Source organism: Acinonyx jubatus, chromosome E1, assembly GCF_027475565.1.
Source record: "Acinonyx jubatus isolate Ajub_Pintada_27869175 chromosome E1, VMU_Ajub_asm_v1.0, whole genome shotgun sequence".
Taxonomy (NCBI): domain Eukaryota; kingdom Metazoa; phylum Chordata; class Mammalia; order Carnivora; family Felidae; genus Acinonyx; species Acinonyx jubatus.
Genome location: NC_069397.1, coordinates 3,612,861 through 3,636,886, shown reverse-complemented (window position 1 = coordinate 3,636,886; position 24,026 = coordinate 3,612,861). Strand labels below are relative to the sequence as shown.

The 24,026-nt window shown below is 55.2% G+C and overlaps 1 protein-coding gene across 4 annotated transcripts in view; it reads right to left on the bottom strand.

Moving 5' to 3' along the window:
• The window catches only part of NTN1 (netrin 1), a 188,903-nt gene that overhangs the window by 29,087 nt on the left and 135,790 nt on the right, over positions 1-24,026 (bottom strand). For all 4 annotated transcript variants that reach the window (XM_053211778.1, XM_027047705.2, XM_053211777.1 and 1 more), the window contains exon 5: positions 21,972-22,025. In XM_053211778.1, the coding sequence (XP_053067753.1) occupies positions 21,972-22,025 (54 nt within the window). The remainder of the gene's footprint in view (positions 1-21,971; positions 22,026-24,026) is intronic.

Below are 24,026 nucleotides of genomic sequence, written 5' to 3'. Positions count from 1 at the left end.
TAAATTAGGCCATTGTAGGGGAGGCGGGGGGAGGGTGCAGGAAGCACTCCTCGTGAAGCCAACTCCCCCCCTCTCCGTCCAAGGCTGCAGGTGATTTAAAGACTCCCCCGAAGTAAGACCACCTTCCTGGTGTCTCCGCCCACAAGCCCTTTACCCAGGGTACAGCCACCTCTCGGGGGCAGCCAGGGTCACAGGCCGGGCATCTCTCTAAGCCTGTGCTGGTCTCGCCCATGTACTGTATCAGTCCTGCCTGCCTCTACAACGTAATTCCCTTCTGACTCTGGGCTCGGGGCAGAAACGCCTAGGACTCCCCCAAATAAGGCAGCCCCCAGGAACGGCCTGGCAGAGGAGCTAGGGACCAGGTGCCTGTGACCTTTGAAGCAAACGACCAGAAAAAAGCCAAAGGTGTTTGCGACACAGATAGCAAAGGACGGGGGTCTTTAATATGTAAAGAACTCTTGGGGACCAAGAAGGCAAGCAAGCTAAAATTCAAAAGAGAGAAACAGGCAATTCCCAAGAGAGGGGGATAAAAGGGACAAGGAGATGTAAAAATGGGCAATCTTAAGCGATCAGAGAAATGCAACTTAAATCCAAGGGAACATAGGACTTTTGGCTCATGAACTCGCATACGGACACATGCACAAGGTGTGCCAGCTAAGCTAAGGGTGCAAGCTAATGGCCAACTATTGTTCCTCGAGGGCAACCGGCATCGAAATGTCAAAACCCTGGAAAAATGCACACCCTTTGACGTGGCACCCTCACTTCTACGGATTTATCATCCATGCGCTCACTTAAAGAGCTTGCTGAGCAATTTCCATGTGGCCAGCTCCGGGAGGTGCTGGGTGGACAGTGAGGCTCACGAAACGCTGGGGAGGCTTCACGGCGGGAGGAGACAGGTCAACAACATGAGTGTAATCACGCCTATCAAACGGTGACACTCATAAAGGGGAGGGAGACGTGAGCAGTGCGTGTCGGTAGAGAACGGGGGCGGGGATGGAGACCTACTCAGATATGAAGGTCAGTCCGCGGGAGGTGGCATTTAGGAGGACAAGGACTCAGCTCTGTGAGGCACACGGGGCGGAAAAGGGCCAGGCGGGACACAGACACAGAAAGGAGGGGAGCCTGGAGCTGGTGAACGGGGTGGGACTGCGTCGCTTGCAGGGGGTCCCTGGGGGCTTGTTGACCTGGGCAAGGGTTTGAATTCTATTCTAGCAGAGAATCTTATGCACCAAAACGTTGCCTGGCGGGACTAGGGTTGGTTTTTACGGTCTCGCTTTGGCTTATCTGTATCTTTAGTTTTACCGTAATGAGTATACAACTCTCATGTTCAGAAGAAAGGAACGCTAAAAATATTCCGAAGCGAGTCCCTTCTTCGGTGAGGACGGGGACCTTATTTATGGGATAAAACAACCCGGAGACCTAAACAGTGCAAAGGAGGCGGGGCATGAAGATCTGAGGGCAGAGGGTTCCAAGTCGGAAGAAAAGCCTGTGCAAAGGCCCTGAGGCAGGATCAAGTGCCTGGCACAGCCCAGGGACTGAATGCAGGCTGGGGTGCCTTGCACAGAATGAATGAAGACAGAGGCAGAGATGCGACTCACACAGTCTGACGGGCTGTGTGCAGCCAGATACAGATTAGGTTCTATTTTAAATGTCACGCAAAGCCACCAGGGGCTTCTGGCCCAGCCTCGGTGGCTGGGGGTTGCTGGGGGCAGGGTCTCAAGTTGCACCGACGGAGGCCGGCTCTCACCCTCTCACTAGCAGGGATGGGATGGGCACCCCCCCTGCCCCGCCCCGCCCCGCCCCGCCCCGGGCTGCCCAGACAGCAGTTCACAGCTGAGGCCACCGCAACGTGATCGCCACTCTGGACTGTCCTCACGAAGAGCCAGTTCCCAAGCCTTCTCATTCCGCCCCACAAGCCTCATCCCTCGTCAAAGACCGCAGAGACACGTTCCGGTGAGGAAGTGTGGACACGGGTGTGTGCTCCACAGTGGGGTGAACTGGATCGTCCTCCTGCGTGAAGCTGGGGGCCCGGGGCTCAGCGGGTTAGAGCCGAGGCTGGTGTTCCAGACCCTCCCCCGTGCTCCAAGGTAAGCCCTGCCCTGCCTTTCTGCCCCTTCCCTGGCTCCGGCCACCGGCGCCCAGGGCTTCCCAGATGGTCCCCTTGCTGCACCCGCATGGGTGGAGACATGTGCACTGTGCCAAGCCCAGCCAGGACCCTGTTTTCCCGTACTTTCCCCTAGAGAGGCTCAACCGTCAGACCCGGGTCTGACGGATCCAGCACAGCCTCCCCGGTACCCACCCTCCTTTCTTCCCAGATAGCAAACCCCGACGTTTGCAACTTCAGATACTCTCCTTCCGAGACCCCCCTGCAGCCCACCACGGGCCCGGCCCCACTTCTGGCCCCAGAGAGGAGCTCCAGGGGAAGCAGCTGCTTCTTGTAAAACGAGATCACATACCCAGCCCAGTGATCTGGGGCCCTTAACCGCTCCGAGCCTCAGTCTCCCCATCAGTGAAATAGGGGCACGGCAATGACAATAACCGTCCTGCCCACGCGCGGGATTTAGGAGGAAGTGACAGTGGTGCAGCGTCAGAGACGGCTTCTTTGGGACAGGACCTCGTGGCTGGGACCTCGGGGAGGAGAGGGCGCTGCGGAGTGGGTGTGGCCCTCGGAGCACCCCCTAAGCAGGTCCCCAGCTAAAGACAGTGAATGATGAGCAGGGGGAAAGGTGGGGCCAGACCAGTAGGGTGACTGGACCTGGGCTTCAGCAGAGACTATAAAACTGACCCCCACCGAGCAGCAGGTGGCACGGTGGGGTCTGGGCACCCGAGTGCGTCTGCCCCCACCATCTTTCTGGACCCAGAGCGGGCCGCCAGCGTTCCGAGCGCCTATCTCACGGTCCAGAACAGCCTGTCTGCCACGTCTCCTGGCGGTGCACTGGACCTCGGTCCCAGCACCGGGCACAGTGCTGGCTGAACCCGCTGGCCGTGGCACCGTAACACCAGCCGAATGCAGGTGCCCCTGTGAGATCTGCTGGGACACACAAACCCGCAGATACAGGGTCCCCAAGCAAGAGACACAGTCAGCCCCCTTTGCAATGATCCACGTGACACCCTGAGAAAGGCTGGGGCGTCCCTTAAACCGGCTAAGCTCTGCAACAACAGCACGAGCTGGGCTGGAGAGGGCTTGAGGGGCACCCGAAATCAAGGGGCCCTACTGCCCGTATTGAGATTCGCCGCTGGGATCTGAACAGCAGCCCCCTCGAGCTCCGCACCCGGGGGCTCCTCTGCGGGTCCTGGCCTGTTTCCTTTGGAGTGTCTGTCTCTACCCGAACCCCGGGGTTCAGTCCACTGGGAACGGTCCACCCCAGAATCTGATGGACTGAGGGGCACTTAGCAGGTGGCTGTCGAGGAACCCAGAGGACTGGCTCCATGACTTTCAAGCTGTGTGTCTTTGGGTGTGTCACTGCATGTCTCTGAACCTCAGGTTGCTCGTGTATTAAATGCACAGAACCCTCTGAAGATCTAACGACATGCTAAGCTCTAAAACACGTAAGCTACCCTTATTTTTTTACTACGGTTCAAGGACCAGGACAAGAAAACAAATCTCGGCGTATCGTTGGCGCACCCAATGAAAAGAATTTCTTTTTCTTTCTTTTTTTCTTTTTTTAAATTGCTCACTCGAATATGTACTGACTGACCTCTGGTTGCTCCAAAAAGCAAACCCATCTCTGGGGGATCTGGTTTCTTCCCAGTACTTGTCACAGAGGGCTAGAAGCTACACACGATGCAATTCGGTGTGTTGATTTTCTGCCCTGCCTCCCGGAGGACGAGGGGCTGCTGCCTTGGTCGCCGCCCTCTCCCCGGGGCCTGGGACACATGTAAGCCCTCGATAAATATTTGCTGAGTGAGTTGAATAAAAGGGGGGCTCAGCTGACACCACGGCTCCGTGCAAAAACGCAAGTCTGTGTAAAAACGCAGGCCCGAAGCGGGCTGCTGGAGGGAGGCTGAAGAAAGACAATTTGGGGAAAATGCCACGAAACACAAAAGCTGAGCCTCGACGAGTGGAGGCTCCAGGTCTGGGGAGTAGACTGCAGCTGATAAATCTTCCCTCTCCGGGGAGGGTGGAAGGACGCTGGTGTTTTGTTTAGACTTTAGGCACACAGGTCCTGGGGCGCCTGGCGGGACTCAGTCAGTTAAGCGTCCGACTTCTGCTCAGGTCGTGATCTCTCTCGCAGTTCGTGAGTTCGAGCCCAGCATCGGGCTCTGTGCTGACAGCTCGGAGCCTGGAACCTGCTTCGGATTCTGTGTCTCCCCCTCTCTCTGCCCCTCCCCCACTTGCTCACGCGCGCGCACGCGCGCGCGCTCTCTCTCTCTCTCAAAAATAAACAAACACAAAAAAAATAACACAGATCCTAAAGCTGCTGCTTTAATACGAAAATATAATTGCAGATTTGAAGTCCTGGGCCTGGGATGCTGAGGGCAGTCCTCGCAGGAGGAGGCCAGGAAGGTTCCGGGCCGGACCGACCCCACGGGAACGAGCATTCCCCTCCCGCACCGCCCGCCCAGAAGCCTGTCCTGCTTCGGTCAGCCTGGCGCACAAAGCGGGCGCACTGGAGTCCCGGAAGAGGGGACCCGCAAGCGGGCTCTCTCTCCCTCCCTGGGCTGAGGAAAGAGGTGGCCAGCCCCCAGCCCCTCCCTGCAAGGCGGCCCGGTTTGGGGGTGGGGTGGCCGGGCTGGGGGAGGGTCAGGGGCTGCACTGGCCCACGTGAGGCAAGAGAGCAGCCCCTCTTCTCCCCTCGGAACAAGAGGGTGCCATGAGTCCCCAGCGCGCTCTTTCTTCTTGCTGAACAAGATGGATTGGAAAACAAATTGGCTCAAATAAAGCATGTAATTAGATTAAAGCCTCTTGCCCAGAGCCCTTGGGGCTGCAAAAAGCGCTCCTGACTGGAGGCAGGAGAGCTCGGCACGCCGAACCAGCTCCTGGACATCCAGAATATTCTCTTGACCCCTGGCTGCCCACCCCCAGTCCTCCCCAGCTGGCATGAACCACGCCGAGGGGATTAATTCTACGGCAAAGATGGCCCCAGACCCTGCTCTGCCACCAGCCCCACGGGCCTTGGGGTCACCCGGCTCCCCGCCTGCGGATCCTGCCTGGGCCTCAGACGGCTGCTGAGTGCGGTCCACGGGGCGCAGCTGGGGCCCAGCCCATGTCCAGCCGGAACACCTGGGATGGTGCTAAGTCTCCACTTGGGCAGCCCTCCCTCATCCCCATCTGAGCTAGATAACGGCCTTTACGGGCATTTCGCCTCTGCTAACACCAGCTGCCTCTCACCCCGCGTCAGAGGAGCCTCTGTCCCCAAAGCCAAGGACAACCCGATGACCACTGAGCTATGCCCCTTCCCCTGCCCCCACCCCGAGCCAAGGGCTGCCCCTTCTCCGGGGCCCATCCTCTCAGCTTCCGGTTCTCAGGCAGAACCACACCCTTTTCCAGAGCGTCGCCTTCCACCGGCGTGCCCCTGCCCCTCGTCCCAGCAGCCAAGGCCTTCGAACATGCAGCTGTGGCCTCAGAGGCTGCCAGGGAGAGGAAGGGGCAGGCGGGCCACATTCAAGGAGGGAGGAGGCTCGTCCTCCTCTTGCCGCAGCTGTTTCGGGAGCAGTTCCTTCCCCCAACGAGTTGGCAGATGAGCTCCCGGGCGGTGCAAAGGAGAAAAAGAGGAAAGCAGGTATGAAACTTGGGGCTCCTAGACAAAAGGCTTGATGATCAACAACCTGTCTCCGGAAAGAAAAAGACAACGAGGGCTGTCGGGGGAGACACAGGTGGAGCACAAGCCTGGGTGGGGCAGGGAAGCCACCAGGCAGCAGGTGGACCAACAGTCTCCCCGGCAGACATCACTAATCAACCTCAGAACTCAACCAAGGCGTGCCAGTCGCCCTGTGGGAAAGCCGACACATTCCTTTGCTTGCCAATGACTGGACAAAGGCCGCGGGGGGCCACCTGCTTGAAGATCGGCCCACCCTGGCACCTCCCCGTGGCCATCCTGGAACCTGAATCTGCCTCAGCGTGGATCCTGGGGCTGCACGGGACTTCTGTGAGCTGAGCCTCACCTGTTTCTGTCTCTCCCCCAGGTGGTCTCAGCTCCAGCCCGTACGTGCCCGCCACCTGTGTAACCAACAGATCAGCCCGCAAGACCTTCGAAGAAAGCGCCCCCTCCCTTCCAAGCCTCCCTGGGTCCTTCAAGCTCCAAAAGCGTGGCTTTCAGGTGCCCCACCACATTGGTCTCTCTTCTGAACCTGAGAACCAAGGGGGCTCTTCCTGTCTCCAATTCCTGGGCGTCTGGGTTGGGTGTGGAAATGCTTCCTGGCTACGGAAATCCCTCTCAAGTGGAGGCCACCTGTCTCTTTATCTCAGTTCTCTGGAATATAGGGGAGTACCAGGAAGGGACAGGTCTGGATGGCCCAACCGCCTTACAAAGGCAATCCCTTTGGGTCTTTGCTATACTTTAGAGCTTATTTATTTATTTGGAGAGAGAGAGAGCACACATGCACATGTGCACGTTGGGGGGGCACAGAGAGAGAGGGAGAGAGAGGATCCCAAGGAGGCATCAGCACGCAGCCCGATACAGGGCTTGAACTCACGAACCTCGAGATCATGACCTGAGCCTACTAAGTCGGATGCTTAACCCACTGAGCCACCCAGGGGCCCCCGCTCATAGTTTAATTATCCTTCCTTTACGGACTCTGATAATAAGTGTTGTTAGCACTGCTCCTTGAACACGGTATGGAAGGATGTATATATTTAAATGGTGGGGGACCCTCTAGAGATGGGCCCACTGGCGAGAAGAAGGAACAGGTGGCCAAGAGAAGGAGAAGACGACGCACAAAAGTAGGAGAGCAAGACAGGCAGATGTGGGATACCTAAGGGCCACTTTGAACAGAGGCAAACAGTCCCTACCACGGCCCAGAAGCTTCGGGATTGTGGCCGCATCACAGCACGACCCCTTCTTGCAACCCCTGCATCATCCTGCAAGGTGAAATCACATTCAACGGGTAGTGCTCACTGAGCAGGGAAGTCGGCGATGCGTCTGGGAAAGATCTGCCTCCAAGATCAAACGCAAAAGAGTTGCATGGCACTAGCTGTCTGCAAACCGTATTTATGGGGGCCACTCGCTCCCCAGCAGGGCAAGACCCGTGGCAAACACTGCCATCCGCCCTGTCGAGACCCAGCCCTGCTAACCTTCCCACGTGGAGAAGGAAGGTTGTGTGTCTGCTCTGGGGAAGAAATCTCGAAAGACTCCAGGGAATCAGAGACACAGATGCTTCTCCCGCAGAAGGTTCTAGGAGTCTGCATGTTCCAAGGGGAGGCACAGCTACTCTCCCTTGAGCCACTGCAGGGCCTAGAGGTTGGACGTCACCAAGGGGCCAGTGGACAACGTGGACTTATCCCCACCCTGCCCTTGCCACCTGGACACGTCTAGGCTTGCACAAGACAGTCAAGTTTTTTTTATATCAGTCTTTCATGTCGTAACCACCTTTTCAGGCTCCAGGAACTCCCAGATTTCCAGCGGGTGCTCCACATCTGTCCCCCAGTCCTGGAGGACCTCCTGACTCCCACCCACCACCCACAGACCTAAGGGAACCAGAGGCCTGGCTGTGCATCCCACAGATCGCCAAGAGTTGCACCCGACGTGCCCGCTGGAGAGGCGGCCGGGACAATTCTGGTGCAGAGAGACCAGCCAGCCTTCACCCCTGGGTTTGGGGGGCACACGTGTGGCACATACCATTTAGCTCTGTTCCTGGCACCCACAAGCACCAGCTCCTGTTAGAAACCGGGCAACAGCTACCTGTGCCCCCGCCAAGGAGAATTCCTCAGAGCCCACTGATTTCATGCGCCTCTGCCCTGGGGAGAGCAGGCTTTACGGTGGGCCTGAGGTCCAAGCCACCCCCTTCACCCCCCACCCCCACTATTACATGCTCATCTAAACCCTGAGCCACTGAGCAAGTTCCAGTATCTCGTCCGAATCAAGGATCAAAACTCTTGCACCAGAGATGAGCTCTGGAAAGCCGCTAGAGAGTACAGACAGACATGTCTTCTCGCTGCAGAGAGCTGAGCTGCCTCACCTAATGAGGGGGCTGCCTGGCTGGGGCAGATGGCGGGGGTCCCGTCTCTACATGAGGGAAAGACACGGAGACCGAATCTGCCTCAGAGCCAGAGGAATACGGCTCCCTAAGCTTTCTTCAAGGTATAAAGTCCGCCACATGAGATGGACTTTCCAGAGGTCTCGCTGGAGGACCCCAAATTTCTAGCCTTGCCCCGATTCTCTTTATCTGCCATTAGGAAACAAAAGCCCACCTGGAGGGATGACAGGCACCTTGGACCTGAGGCTTTGGACGAGGTAGAACAGACCCAGCAGGCTCTTGGCGAAGCCTGACATCGGGAGGCCCACGCAAGGCCACGCGGGACGCCTGGCTCTACCGTGACCGGCAACAGCCTGAATCGGATTCATCGATCTATGCCTCTTTCTCACACAGTAAACCACGGTCCCCTGAACTCAGGGCCCCGCGTTCCATCCTCCCCGTAACCCCAGCACAGGCCCTAATACGGGCCCTCGGCGAACGTGCCACGGATAGATGAATGAACAGACAAGCGCACCAACCCTCGGACTAGAATTCCCAAGGAATGTTGGGGATGGGGGGGGGACTCCAAAGAGATCCCCATTTTCAGCCTGCAGCCCAGATGAGGTCGAGGGAAGGATTTATAGAGCACGGGATCAGTATTTCATAAACCCTTCCAAATTGCAGGCAAGGCTGCACCTGTCTCCGTCAGTCTGCGGCTGCTAATCCGCTGTAACAGCTCTGTGCCCCCCATTCTGGCTCCCGCCTGGAGGGCAGAGTTATCCTGTGTATCCGCCTTTAATAAGCGGCTGCCTTTCGGGCGCTGCATTCACCGGAATCTGCTCCCACAGGGCCAGCCCCACGGGGTCTCCTTGTCGGCTCTCTGAATGAACAGGGGATTTTGTGTTCGGCAGGGAAAACAAAGCTGTCCCAATGGGGATCCAGTTGGCTGTCGATACACCCGTCCAGCCAGAGCCAATGGTGGACACGGCCTGGAGCGGCCGTCAACACTGAAGGGTGGTTCGGGGGGAGCAGGGGAGGGGGAGGCTAAGCCGGGGCTCCCTGGGAAGGTCATGAATGAGGGATGCTTGTAGCCCCATAGCATCCACCCGCTGCCTGGTTGGCCGTTTGGCCCAGCTGGTGAAGCCACTGCCAATGAGGCCATGCCGTGGAACCCAGCGTCGCCTCTGCGTACTTTCCCGGGTGCGTCTGCACCCCAAATCCGGGCAGCTGTCGGGCAGCACGCAGGTCCCTTGTCCTTCCTACACAGAGAAAAGGCCCTCACATTTTTAACCGTTTCCTTCCAGTGCCAATAACTGGATGGCTGCAGATGCCCCTGAGGCCAGGACAGTAAACAAAGGTCTGTGGCAAAGAGCGTGAGCCATTCCTGCTCCTCCTGGGCTTACAGACTACATTAACCAGCATCCCTTGCAGCAGGTGTGGTCAGGTGACTCAGTTCTGGCCAATGGGACACAGGCAGAAGGGCCGCCCTTCTGAGCCTCCTTCCTGCTGCCCTAAGCTCTCTCTTGCCAAACCAGTGATGACCCGAAGGCCCTAGGGGAGGGCAGAACCTCCTGACCGAAGGAGCCTGGACCCCCGACTCACTGCTTGGGACAGAGCCGCCCCGCCAGGAACACCTGCGTTGGGTCGCTGGGGCTTCTTGCTGAAGCACAAGGCCCACCCTAAGCAACACTGTCATTACTGAGTGACTGGCTGGGTACCAGAGCGGGGACATGGGGCCCCAGGGGAGAACCACCAGGTCTTTATACAGTGTGGGGTGGCTGGAGTACACAAGACAGAAATCCACAGAGGGTCCCCAAGTCCCAGTAAAACGTGTTTCCCCCTCAAATAACTTACCCAGTAGAGCAGATGTGGTTGGTACCCTGCCCAGAGCCCCCTTACGGGGCCAGCACACCCACCTCTGGCCGCTGCAGGTGCTGAAGCCTAAGGGCTCCCGCTAGCACTTTCTCTGAAGGCCTGCCCTGGGCTGATGGAAACTCTACTGGAAATATCTGGAAAGTGGCACTCCCCCTCCCGGGGGGGGGGCGGGGCGGGGGGAGGCAGTCCCCAGCCTATGGCTAGCTACACGGGCAGGTATAACCGTCCAGCCCTTTAACCTTTCTTCAAGCAGGACAGCTGTGGTATGAGTCACAGTCCAGCGCTCTCTGTGGGAGCAGCTGGAGGGAAGAGAGCAGTGGTTGCAGCCTAACCCAGCTGGGCTGGAAGGAAATTTCCAAGCTGTTCTCACCAAACCTGCTGCCCCAAAGTTCATGAGTGTCGAACCCGTCTCCAGCAGAAGGAATCTCTTCCGAGCCCCAATGTCAGATTTCTCCCGACGGCTCACTCCTCGGAAGGACGCTTGCTTGAGGCACCTCAGTAAATGAAAAGTTGGCAGACCTGGATCCGCCCCTGGGGTCCTGCCGTCAACCTGCTGTGTGACCTGGGGCAAGTCACTGTCCCCCTCTGGGCCTCAGCCCCCCACCACCTGTCAAATGTGGACGCCAGACCGGATATCGAGATCCAAACTTCCATGCCCGGGATGCCCTTCGGAGAAAATGCGGAGAAAAATGTAACAACCAGCGCTCTGGGGAGAAAAAGCCTCGGTCTGTTGCATGTGCCAACTGCCAAGGTGTTAGTATTCCCACCAGGGCCAATTCCCAACCACCAGCATGGCGCCCTGAAGGAGGCGGGAAGAGGGGCGCCCCGGGATTGTCAGCTGGGAGGGGTCGGATAGATCACGTAGCTCATTTGGCTTCATTTCATTGAGAAGACTGAGCCCCAAACCATCAAGTGGCCCGGAAGACACTTTCATTGGGGGTGGCGGCGGGGGGGGCGGGGGGGGGAACGGTCACGAGATCCATGCTCTTAAGTAAATACCTGTGGGTTTAAAGTTGTGGCTACAGACTACAACCTGCTACAGCCTGCACGGTATCCCACCAAGATTCCCACAATGGGATCAGGACCCTTATGGGAAGAGACGCCGGAAAGCTCTCTCCTGGCCGGGTGCACTGGGTGAGGACACAGCGGGTCAGCAGTCTGCAAGCCAGGAAGAGGGTCCACACCAGAACCCGACCACGCCGGCGGCCTGATCTTGGGCTTCCAGCTTCCGGAAACAGTGAGAAAGTAAACTTCTGTTGTTTAGGCCGCAAGGTCTCCGGTGTTTTCTTGGGGCGGTGCTGGCAGACGAATCCATTACTACGATTACGATTAGTTTCGGTCTGGAGTGGTTTTAAACCTGGCAAGGTATTTAAGAAATCGGAGGGACGGCTGTGGGGGCTGCCTAACGCCCACCTCTGGGGCGGGGAGGCTTACTTTGCTCCGGGTCACTGGTTGTGTAGGTTGTGAGGGGCCAAGCCCGACCGCGATCCTGACCAGAGAGGACGGACCGTGAGCTCAGGGGCTTGGCCAGGGAGCCCCGCACAGCCCAGCTACGGTGCACCCCCCCCCCACCAGCGCCCAGCCCCAGGCCTCGAGAGGAACCCCCCAGGGAGGCTTAGGCCTCTGCCCCCACCCTGCCCCTGCCAACAAGGACCCTGTGATATCTGTGACACAGGGGCGGGCCCCCGGGATTCCGATCGCCTCTCTCCCTGACACCTGTCACTTGTCCCATTTCTCATCAGCCATCCCCTTGAGTCTCCAGTGGGAAGAGCTCCCGGGAAAGGCTAAATATTCCGCCCCCACTTGCTCCTCTGGCCTCCCAAGCTATCCCTTTATCCTCTTCCACCTGCAGAGGCCAGCCATGGGGAGACAATGGGGTCCTGGGACCCGCTATGCAAATGGCTTCCTTTGTGCTTCCTGGGGCGACTGAGGCCCCAAGCAGGGGGTGGGGGGTGGCAGTGCTCTCTGGGCCCTGCTCACCCCCAGCCTGACCTCTGCCCCAGCCCTTTGTGCAGACCCCCAACGGGGGAGAGCAAAGGGGGAAGGGGAGGAGACCGGGAAAGAGAAGGAATAAGAAAGGTGGTGGAGAGGGGTGATGAAGAGAGACAGAAGTAAAGGCAGAGAAACACAGAGACGGACAGACAGAGAAGGAAGGAAAGAGGACAGCTTCACAAAGGCTGCCCAGAGCAGGGCCTCCTGGCCCAGAGGAACCAAACAGTAAGCTGGACCCTCCAAAGTGGCCGTTTCTGTGGGTCACCAGTGGTCAAAGAAAATGGCCACACCATTCGTTCCAACAGATTCGGTGTGGGATGAGCCTGGTCCCCAGCCAGGGTGCAGAGACCAGGTCCCGCACACGGGCCCCATGTCCCTTGAGCTCAGCCTCTGGCCTCCTTTCCTGGGGTGTTCTGGGGGTTGTTTCATCCCCCAGCGACATTTGACTATCACAACTGTCTAGAAGGTGGAGGCCAGGACAGCCCCCCATCCACCCCAACTAAGAATTTTCCAGGCCCTCTGTCAGCCATGCTGGGATTGAGAAACCCTGCTGTACACCCTCCTCCTTGATGGACACCTTAGGTCACTGCACAATGTCTCCACACTCCCACCATGGAGACACATAGCAAGGATTTACGATGTTGTCCCATTCCCTTGTCCCCTCCACTGTGAAGGTGCCCTCTCTTCAGGGACATTCCCCTGAAGGAAGCTCAGAGCTCTTGCCCCCTACCCCCACCCCAAGTGACAGGCCGGACATGGCCTCGCCCCTTGCCCTGCGCTGACAGCACAGAACCTGCTCAGGATCTCTCTCTCTCTCTCCCCTCTCTCTGCCCCCCTGCATGCATACTCTCTCCCTTCCTCTCTCTCAAGACAGATAGATAGATGATAGATAGATAGATAGATAGATAGATAGATAGATAGATAGATAAAACTATTTCAGGAAAACATGTTGAAGCAAATGGGACAACACGTTCATTGTTAAGTCTAGGCAACAGGAATGTGGGTGTCCCCCCTCTGTTCTCTCTGTGTCTCTGAGGTTTTCACATTAGTTTAAAAACTGGGGGCGGCCGGGTGGCTCAGTCAGTTGAGCATCTGATTCTTGATTTCAGCTCAGGTCACGATCGCAGGGTCGTGGGATCGAGCTCTGTGCCAGGCTCGGCACTGAGTGTGGAGCCTACTTGGGATTCTCTCTCTCTCTGCCCCTCCCCAGCTCACTCTCTCTCTCTGTCTCTCAAAAAAAACAAAACAAAAAAACAAAAAAACAAAAAACAAAAAAAAACAAAAAAAAAGTGTAGCAACTGGTTAAGCCACGTTAATTCCAAAATATAGTAATTTATAGTAAAACTGAGAATTCGAGATAAATTTTACTCTAGATTCGGCTAAATTTTCCATGGAAAACAGATTAGCAAACCTTTCCTGGGTGAACACAGGATCTCCTTGCTGAGGTGAGAAAACCTGCTTTTTAAAGGCTCCAATGCACCCATTTCTTTTTTTTATTTTTCTATTTTTTTTAATGTTTATTTATTTTTGAGACAGACAGAGACAGACCATGAGTGAAGGAGGAGCAGAGAGAGAGAGAGAGAGACACAGAATCGGAAGCAGGTTCCAGGCTCTGAGCTGTCAGCACAGAGCCTGACATGGGGCTCAAACTCACAAACTGAGAGATTATGACCTGAGCTGAAGTCAGACGTTTAATCGACTGAGCCACCCAGGCGCCGCCCCAGAATCGATTTATCTTTAATCAGGCGTCTGGTCCAATTCTTCACCAGAGTTGACCCTCCCTGTGTAATGTGCTTTGGCAATATACTATATTTTTCCATTTCATATTTGAATATTCTCCTGCAACATAATTACACGGATATCCCATAATTAACTAAAACTCTACTGAAAAACAGCTGGTTATTCCCCTATTTTATTATAAACAACGCTGTAATAACAACCTTATAGCTAAATCTTGGCATGCATCACTATTTCCTTAGGCTAAATTCCTAGAAATGAAGGGATGGGGTCAAAGATACATTTTGATACACGATGCCAAATCATCCTTCCCCAAGGTAGTACCGAGTTGCCCTTCTATAACCACAGTGGACGAATCTGTTTCTCCAACCCGTTCAACACAGGGAATTACTTTTTGTTTTGTAAATAGTTATCAATTTAACACCTTTTGAAATGCCATTCCTGTTAATGTTGTTTTTTTAATTACTAGCTAAGTATAATATTTCAGATGCTTACTGCCATTTGCTCAAATGCTCTGAATTTCTAGTTCATTTTGTCAGCCCAATTTTGTATTAGAATCTCTCTCCCCACCCTTTCTTATTGAATTATAAGAACTCTTTATTTATTGAAGATATTAGTCTTTGGTCCTCTATGTCACAAATATTTTTCTCAGCTTTTAGTTTGTCTTTCTGTTGCTTCTAGAGAGTTCTGATGTACCGAAGTTTTCATTTTTAGCCACTTAAAATCTTTCCTCTTATGATGTCTGACTTTTATATCATATTTAGAAAGGCTTTCCTCACCCCCAAGATTACACTGACATGGATATGTTTTATTCTAGAACTTTTAAGGATTCATTAAAAATACAGAAATTTTTAATCCTGGGATTTATGTTGGTTTATAGCATGAAGCAGAAATCTCATTTATTGTTATTTTTTTAAAAAATAGGCAGTTTTCCAGCATTGATTCCTTTCCTCACGGAGAAATAATCATAGCTTTACCACCTACTAAGTTCTTATGTTTACATTTGAGTCTATTTCTGGACTTTCTACTCAGCTTTTGTAATTTCTCTATCACACTAATTTAAATATCCTGGTTACAATATTGTAAAAATCTGGGAGGGCACATCACCCTTCGCTACTCTTCTTTTCAAAAAACTCTTGACTGTTAGTACTCATTTATTTTTCTAGCCGAACTTAAGGACCATGTCCTATCCCATTAGGATTTTGACTAGAATCACGTTAAACTTATTTAGGGGACAGTGACATTTTACAGTGTTCAGTCTCCCCCACCCAGAGCACAGTAAGACCTTCCTTTTTTTTTTTTTTTTTTTTCCTGGTCTTCCATAATGTCCCTTGGAAAAGTTTTACCCTCTTTAAAAATATACATTCTGAGGATGCCCGGGTGGCTCAGTCGGTTAAGCATCCAACTCTTGATCTTAGCTAGGCTCAGGTCACGATCTCACAGTTCATAGGTCCGAGCCTATGAACACATCAGGCTCTGTGCTGACAGTGTAGAGCCTGCTTGGGATATTCTGTCTCTTTCTCTCTCCCTCTCTCTCTGCCTCTCCCCGACTCCTGCATGTGCGTGCGTGCGTGCTCGCTCTCTCTCTCAAAATAAATAAACAAACATTAAAAATTTTTTAAATTACACTGTACTTTTAATGCTACGTTTATTTCTGTGTATTTGATATTTTGGCTACTGTTCTAATTGGGATTCTGTTTCCATTATACGAATGCTGTGTATTCACCCAGTAACACTACAGGCTAGACATCCCCTTAACATTTCACTCATTGGGACACTGTTTGTAAGTAGTTCCTGTTGATATATAAGAAAAGTTCCTGCCCTCTGAATGTTAATTTTGCAGTGGCCTCCCTGCCCTCCTCCTACCAGTGGTAGAGGGTTTTTCTTTTCGATTTTGGAAAAGGCATGTTTTTAATAATGCAAATTTCATCCTGGGCGCACGCGTGTGTGTGTGTGTGTGTGTGTGTGTGTGTGTGTGTGTGAAATGCACCTGCTCCCCTATCCAAACTGTTCTCTCATCTAAGCTGACCCATCTGCCCTGTCTCACTCGGGGCTGCCTTGTGACCAAAGGGACCGAGTTGTGCATGGTCCTCCACACCCGCAACCAGTGGCTTCAGCCACGCCAGCCCCACATGCCAACCGGCCACACGCTCCCAAGAGCCGCTGTAACTGGCACCTGCAAAGGACAGAAGCTTTTCACTGCCTGCCCCTCCACCTCCACCTCCTTCCTCCGACCTCGCTGCTGCACGGGCTTGTCTCCTCTCTTGGAAGGATGCTACCACGCCGTCAGGAATTACCAGAAAATTACCCGAAACTGACCAACCAGCATAACTACCAGAGGCAGAATGACACAGAGGTCAACGCCACTCGCAGACTCGGAGGCTGGGGGACCTTGGCTGGAATGTGGCTGTAGCTGCACTGCTTCCTGGGACTTCTTAACCTATGACTCAGTGTCTCCTGCTTAAAATGGGAGCTCATCGCAGTACCTACCTCATCCGGGTGGAAGGGCTGGTTAATGGTTAATGACTGAGAAGAGTGCCCGGCACCGAGTAAGCATTACATAAATGCCGTCTCCTTCCCCTGCTTCATGCAGCCAAAATCTGCTCCTCGTTACCTGGTCCAACCTCTTCTGGGGATCTTGTTTATCTGATGGCAAATTCACCTACACAGCTGATTCCGGACAGCCTAACATCCTGTTCCAGGCCAGCTTGGAAAACCAGGGCCTCAGTCAATTCGCAGACCCTCTTCTTCCAGGTGACATGGGCTGCCCACGTGGTCCACGGTCTCAGCTCCTTCCAGGAGTCCTCCCCTCCACCCCCATTGGATCCACGGGTCCCTTTCCCCTGTACCAGGAATACTCAGGGCCTGGGGAACACATCCTTCCCTGGTGACTCCAAAGGGAGAAAGATGATGCAGGCAACGTGGCCAGACTTTTTCTATATAACGCGAGGGGATATGGTCACTGCCACACATCTGGAAAGCGACAGATGGACGTCTGCCATCAACCCCGTGTTGGCTGAGCCACGCCAGCTGGGAGATAAAGTGTGGAGGTGCCAGAAGGCACCCCTTGACCTTCAAATTCTCCCAGTGAGCAAGGGGACGGAGGGCAAGCATGTCCCCCATGGCTGTTCAGGCCCCAGAGCCCTGTCCCCATGGCTCCCGCTCTCCACTCAGCCCGCCCCAAACCAACTAGGTTCACTTCACTCTTGACTGTGACCTTTAAACATTTGACTTTTTTTTTGAATTGTGGTAAAATACACATAACATAAAATTTTACCACATCACCCGTTTTTAAATTGGGGCAATTCAGTGGCATCGATCACATCCACAATATTGCCCGTCACCACCATGTAGTTCCAGAACCTTCCCGTCACCCCAAAAGGAAAACCTGTACCCGTCAAACGTCACTCCCTGTTCCTCCCCACTCTCAGTCCCTGGCAACCACTAATCTGCTTTCGGTGCGTGGATTTGCTCATTCTGGGCATTTCACGTAAGTGGGATCATACGACATGTGGCCGTGTGCCTCCCGCATCTTCCACTCCGCACAGGGTCTTCACGGTATTCCGTTCCTTTTTCTGACGGAACGCTAGTCCAGGCCTGGGTAAGCCGCGCTGCGTTGAGCCACTTTTGCGACGATGGGCATCTGGGCTGTCTCCACCTTTTGGTTATCGTGAAGCCAAGCGCTTGGCCCTTAACTGACTTCCAGTTTTCGGCTCCCTGCTAGGTTTAGGGTCCAACAGCAGCTGCTGGGAAGGCTGTGCAACGAGGGCACCCAGCAGTCCCCCCCCTGTCTCGGGCAACACCACCCGTTCCCTCCCAAGGTCTTCTCAAGAGCCCCACCCCCAGCAAGCTGACCCCGTACACCTGTCCTCATGCCAACAGCCCACACGGTAATCCTGCCTTCCCCATGAGCCATCAGGAGACCCTGCATTGTCCCTGCCGTCCTACTGGGTTTTTACTGAGCATATGACAAGCCCACCGCTGAACCAGAGCCGTCACCCAGATTCATCTCACGCAGCCCCCACGGCGACCGTACGAGGCAGGGCTATTATCACAGCAGGGCCCCCTTATCCACGGTTTTGGTCACCCACGGTCCGGAAGCAGGCGATCCCCCTTCTGATGTGTCATCGGGTCAGCAGTGTCACGTCACCCTTATGCCCACCTCCTTCGTCCCATCCCGGGGGCATTTTATCATCTCCCAGCCTCACAAGACAAAGGCTGAGCACAGGACGGTAAGATTATTTTGAGAGACCGACCACATTCGCGTGTCTTGCGTTACACATACCGCCATAGCTGTTCTGTTTTATTATGAGTTACGTTGTTCGTCTCTTACTGTGCCTGGTTGATTACTCAAACTCTAACACAGGTATGCACGTAGGGGGCAAAGCAGAGTACGTATAGGGTTCCGTACTGTCTGTGGGTGCAAGCATCCACTGGGGGTCTTGAAACGTGTCCTGTGTGGATAAGGTTGGGGTTGGGGCGGCTCGGGAGGCGGGATTACTGTCTCAGGAAACCAGATCAGGCACAACTCAGGGTCTCAGGCTCCTGATTCGGTCAGTGCTCCGTCAGCCCCCTGTCCCGCCCCCCAACACCTGGCCAATACCGCATTCAAGTGTTACCAGGTGGTTTTTTCCACACTCACCCAAGCTATTCCTTCACTTGGAAAACAAAAACCCCAAAAGGAGAAAGACCCAGGCTCATCCAGATGGAGGTCTATATAAACCCAATTTCCTCCCATGAAAAAAAAAAAAAAATAGAAGTATCAAGAGGCGACCAGATGAGACACATCTAAGGTCACCCCCCGCCCAACACCCACAGCTGGGAGTGGAGTCCTTCCTCCAGCCACTGGGCTCCGTGGATGGGATGTCTCTGCAGGGCTGGTTTCCCGGATCTGGGGCCTTGGGAGCAGGACGCAGGGTGCAGGCCCCCAAAAGGGTGAGCCACAGAGCAAAAGTGGCAAACGTGAAGACCAGGCCTTCCCCAGCCGTCGTCAACTCTTCACCCCAGTACCTCTGCCCACACCAAGCTCTGCAAGGGGCTGGGGAAGAAGCCCGTCACCAGAGGCACGGAGACAGCCAGCAGGCATGATCTGAAGGTCATTGCCACTGGGAGAGGCAGGGCAGGGAGGGCCCCAGCGGCCCCAGCTCGCCTTCATTCTTCAGGGGAGGCAGACAGGAGAAGTCTGAGTGCCTTCGGAGGCCTCACAGCCAGTGGAGACTCAACCCCAGATCTCCCAGCTCCAAACCACAAACCAAACAAACAGATCAACAACCACCCCGGAGGCGGAGGTGATGGAGGGCGAGGGGAGGCAGGCGGTCCCTTTTTAGCCCCGGGATGGAGGTGTCTAGGACCGTAAGTAGGTAGGTTTGGGGTGGGTAGTCTGTTTCCCCTTCCTATCCGGTTCCCCGCTGGGCCCCGGGTCCCCGGACCTCCCACAGGCAAGGCATCCCTCACCAACCGGCCCGGGAGAGGGTCCCAGCCCGCTCCGTGAGCAGGTGGTCAGTGTTCCCTGAGGGAGCTGGCCCTTCAATGGGAATGGGTTCAGGGCGAGGTTATGTCCATCAGCTTCCAGGACAAATTCTCCGTTTATTAATTCTCCTCCATTACGCAGGCAAAAGTAAACATGCTTTTCTCAGGCAGCCTGGCACAGAGGCCTTCCCTATTCAAACACTGCAAGAGTCTTGGACGTATGAGCTCCCAGGCCTGCTTCCCAGGGGGCCCCCTGGCCTCCTGCCCGCGACATCCCAGCCTGCCGAGACAGGCGAGCGGAGCTTTGTGCGGTGGCCGGCTCCAGGGTCCGGCGCTCAGGGCCTGGGAATGGCCTCGGGTCTGCAGGAAGCACGGGAGATCCCGGTCGCCCCGGGGTACAACAAGGTCAGAAAGGGTCTGGCCAAAGCTGCGGACGTCACACCTGCCCACTTAACCCCTCCATGAGGAAAGCGCTCTGCAAAGGCGTGGAATGCCTGCTTCCATTTAAATCATGCTTTTAAAGGTGCGGGGAGAAGAAAGGAATAAGGAAACACAATAAGGAAATCAAAAGAACTGCTAAATGCAGGCTTTGCAAAGGCGGATGCTGCAGGTGTTTCTAAGTCCTTGCTCAGGAATCGTTTACCTGTGGAGCAGAGATGATTGCATGTTTTTTTTTAAGTTTATTTATTTCTTTTTGAGAGAGAGAGAATCCCAAGCAGGCTCCGCACTGTCAGTGCAGAGCCCGATACGGGGCTCGAACTCACAAACCACAAGATCGTGATCGGAGCCGAAGTCAGATGCTTAACCAACTGAGCCACCCAGGCGCCCCGATGGTCGCCTGTTTTATACCAGCTTCTTGCAGCCTGGGCAGGAATCTCACAATTTGTTTTTCCCTTCTATTTCCGCCCCCTCCCCCCCCCCCCATTTCTGATTGGGAAGGGAAAAAAAAAGCCTCAAACCACACTGCATGAGGCATAAAGTCAAGCTGCAAGCACCAGAAAAAGGGAGGCGAGACAGAGAGAAAGAGAGAAAGAGAGAGAGAGGGAGGGAGAGAGGGAGGGAGGTCACCACCCACCTTGCCCTTGGTGAGCCGTGTCCAAAGCCCCCAGGAGCTTGCCCAGGTGACTTTTCCTGTGACCAATGTCACATGGAGGAAGCAAGAATCAAGACTCCATTAAATGTAAGCATCTTTTGGCTGCAAAACTGCTCTCCCCCAGAGCTAGACTAATTGGGAGGTGCCTTTACACTATGTTTTTACTTATTTTTTTATGTTTTCTTTATTTTTGGGAGAGCACCAGCGGGGGAGGAACAGAGAGAAGGGAACAGAGCATGCGAAGTGGGCTCTGCGCTCGCAATCTGACAGTGGCGAGCCCGATGCGGGGCTCAAACCCACGAACCGTGAGATCATGACCTGAGCTGAAGTCAGACGCTTAACCGACTGAGCCCCCCGGGCGCCCCGCGTTATGTTTTTACAGAAAGAGCCTCATCCCACCTCCCAGGTCATGCTACCTCCCCCCAACGCTTTCCCATTACTGTTTCTCCTGGAAGTGTCCCCTGCAGCTCAACCAAAGGGGACTGAAGACTCTCCGGCAACTCAAGACTGAGATCTTTTTGGTTTTCCGTGGAGTGTGGCCACAGGCACTTTCTAGAATGTTCCTCTATCCTTTCCGATTTCAGGGCTGTTGACCAGGGTGGCTGGTCCCCACCTGGCACCCCCTCCAGCCAGGCTATGAGCCCAAAGCCGGGGCTGTGTAACCCCTTCCCGGACCAGGGACTGGTGACTCCTGGGGACCCTTTCTCGCGGCAATATTTCTAATTTTTTTAATGTTTATTTTTGAGAGAGAGACAGAGCGCTGGGGGCGGGGGGTGGGTGGGTGGGGAAGGGGGCAGAGAGAGAGGGAAACACGGAATCTGAAGCAGGCTCCAGGCTCTGAGCTGTCAGCACAGAGCGCAACGTGGGGCTCAAACCCATGAACCGGGAGATCACGACCTGAGCCGAAGTCAGACCCTTAACTGACGGAGCCACCTAGGCACCCCTCAACAGCAATATTTCTAAATGCAAACACAAAATACCCAGAACTCCAAAGGAGACTGATCGTACTGAAATACGCTTACCCAAATATTTTACAAAAACCCAGCTTTACGGTACAGTAACGGAATAGACGGGCTTCTTTAGTAACGATTACAAATCACGATCTGGCAGCGGGTTCTGTCACTTCCGTCATGTCGAGGCAACAAATGGGCACAGACGGTATTGCGTGATAGCTGCACCATGTGACATCTGCACCGCCTCTCACGTGGTGTGAAAGGAGCTGTGATTTCCGTGGGCTGCCCACTCTGCCGCAGCTCGGGGCCGAGCTTCCCGGCGGAGAGAATGCCCGATTCCGGGCGGAGGGGAGGGACAGCGAGGGTGTGACCTTCTTCCGGTCCGGGTTCCCGGTCCCCCTGAGTCCTGTGCTCGAGGTGCCTTTTCCAGCCCCACCCCCACCTCCTTCCTTCTCTGCAGCCCCAGCTGGGCATGCAGGCAGCTTGTGACCCTGGGACCGGCAGGTGGGGTGCAGCTCTGAGGGCCTCAGGCCTGGGCAAGAAGCTGGTTCACAGGCACCAGGAAGCCCCCCTCCCTTTAATCTTGGGGGGAGCATCACGGGAAAATGCCCTGTGTTTCCATCCTCCTCGATCCAGCCCAGGGGTACCCCTCACACCCAGCGGCGCCCCGATGGTGTTCTGAGGCCTGTGGCAGCCCCCTCCCCTCCCCTCCCCACGGCGAAGCAGGACACGCCTACCTTCCGGTTCCTCCACGCTGCTGGCTGCGGTGGTCGGGGGTGCCACGGGGATCTCTGTGGGGTTCGGGATGGGAGGAAGAGAAAACCAGGTGAGAAGATGTTACTTTTGGACTTAGAAAAAGACGAGCACAGCACAGACTCCTCCCTGGGCCCTCCTCCCTTCCCCACTCCAGAAGAGGAGGGCCAGGGAGGAGGACGAAGCTGATACGGGTGCCCGGAATGTGGCCTTGTTCTCCTTCGGGGAGGCACGTGAAGGGACGAGGCAGGGGGATCTGTGCCCCTGGCCTGGGCTCCCGCAGGCTCACACCTCACAAACTAAGGCATTTTCTCCGTGGCCAGAACAGACCGGCCACGGAAGATCCAAGGGCCTCAGAGACACATGCGCTTTCCGGGGGTCGCTCCCTTTGTACCTCGAATGGTAATTCTTTCATACTAGCTCCTGACTCCGCCCTGTGACCAGGAAAGGGGAGGAGGTTCAGCCAGTCTCCAGGGGGGAAACCACAGACCAACGGTCCCTCAGGGGAGGGACTGGCCTCCCCTGGTGAACAGAAGGGTCACAAAGGTCTCCACGAATCCCCCAGACTCTGGCCACCATCTGACTGTTGGGGGCAAGACCTCCCTCAACCTCAAGACTCTGGATCAGCTGGGGCCTGAGGTTTGGTGGGTCGAGATGGAACACTCAGGCCTGGGGGCCTGCCCGAGAGTCACCTTCAGAAGGAATGGGCAGGGGACCCAGCTCTCAATTCGGAGTCAGATCCTGCTCTCAGGGGACTTTTCTCTTGGCCCTCATGAGCTACGCGGTCCCAGCAGAGTTTCCGGAGGGAACATCGATGGCCCACATACATCTAGCAATGGGGGCTCCCCAACCCCAGTGCCTGGGCCAGTACTGGGCCATGTGCAGAGGGCCTGGCTCCCAGACCTGTGACAAGTCAGGCACCAGCCCCCAGGGAACACTGTCTGGGCGTCTGTAGCCAGCGAGTGGCCGCAGGAACACACGGGAATCCCGTGGGAATGCCTGGGCCCAGCATCGGCCCACCCTTTGTGAGGGGAAGGGAGAGAAGGCACAGAGTGGGTCAGAAAGCGAGGGTTCCGCTTCCCGAGGTTTCTGCCTCCCTCTGTCCCCAGACTGTGGACCATCAGCTCCATTTCAAGGGCTTTGAAGTGATGTTTCCAGCCATTTCTGAGCTCGACCCCCAGCCCCACCTCCCCGTGGCAGCCCTGGGTTCCCCCCAGCGTTCTACAAAGGTTCACTCTGCAGCTTTTCGGACAGATGGAGGAGAAGGGTTTTTGCCAATACTAAGACTCTGACAGCTATAGGTAGTCGTGAAAACCATTTCTCCCCTGGATGGATACTGAGCTCAATTTCCCAAAGGCCGGGGTCCGGGTTATCAGCTGTTACCGGACCCCTGGGAACATCCCGGGTCAATGGACTCTCCTGTAAAGAGCCAGCCAGTAGACACATTCGGGGCCCTGCAGGTCGTCCGGTCTCCACTGCAGCTACTCAGTTATCCTACAGCTCAAAGCAGCCACAGACAAGCAGATAAACCAGTGGGCGTGGCCGTGTCCCCATAAAACTTGATGGACACTTCACTTTTCATTGCTTATCATTCCACACGTCATAAAACATTAGTCTTCTGACTTTGCCTTCAAGCATTAAAAAATTATCAAAAGCAAACATTGAGCCACACTAAAACAGGTGACGGGTCAAATCCCCAGAGCCAGAGTGGGCTCACCCTTGCTCTGGAGAAACAGACCTCATCCCTCGGGTCGGCCTGCTTAGCCGGGACCCGATATTTTTCTGCTCTCCCTTCTGGGTTAAGTTGGCCTTGCACAAGGAGTCGAGAAGGCCAAGGCCGGGGGCCGGCTCCCAGCCAGGCTGGACGTCCAGCCAAGGCTAAGTCTCCATCATGACACCTGGTATCATCCTACCGGTTGCAGAACAGTAAGCCCCTTCTGAGCCGGGACCACCACTGAGTGACCCCTGCCGTCTTGCTCATCCCTTCCCCTGGTTTCAGCGACTGAGGAGTTAACAGCTGGGCCGAGAGGCCCCCAAGA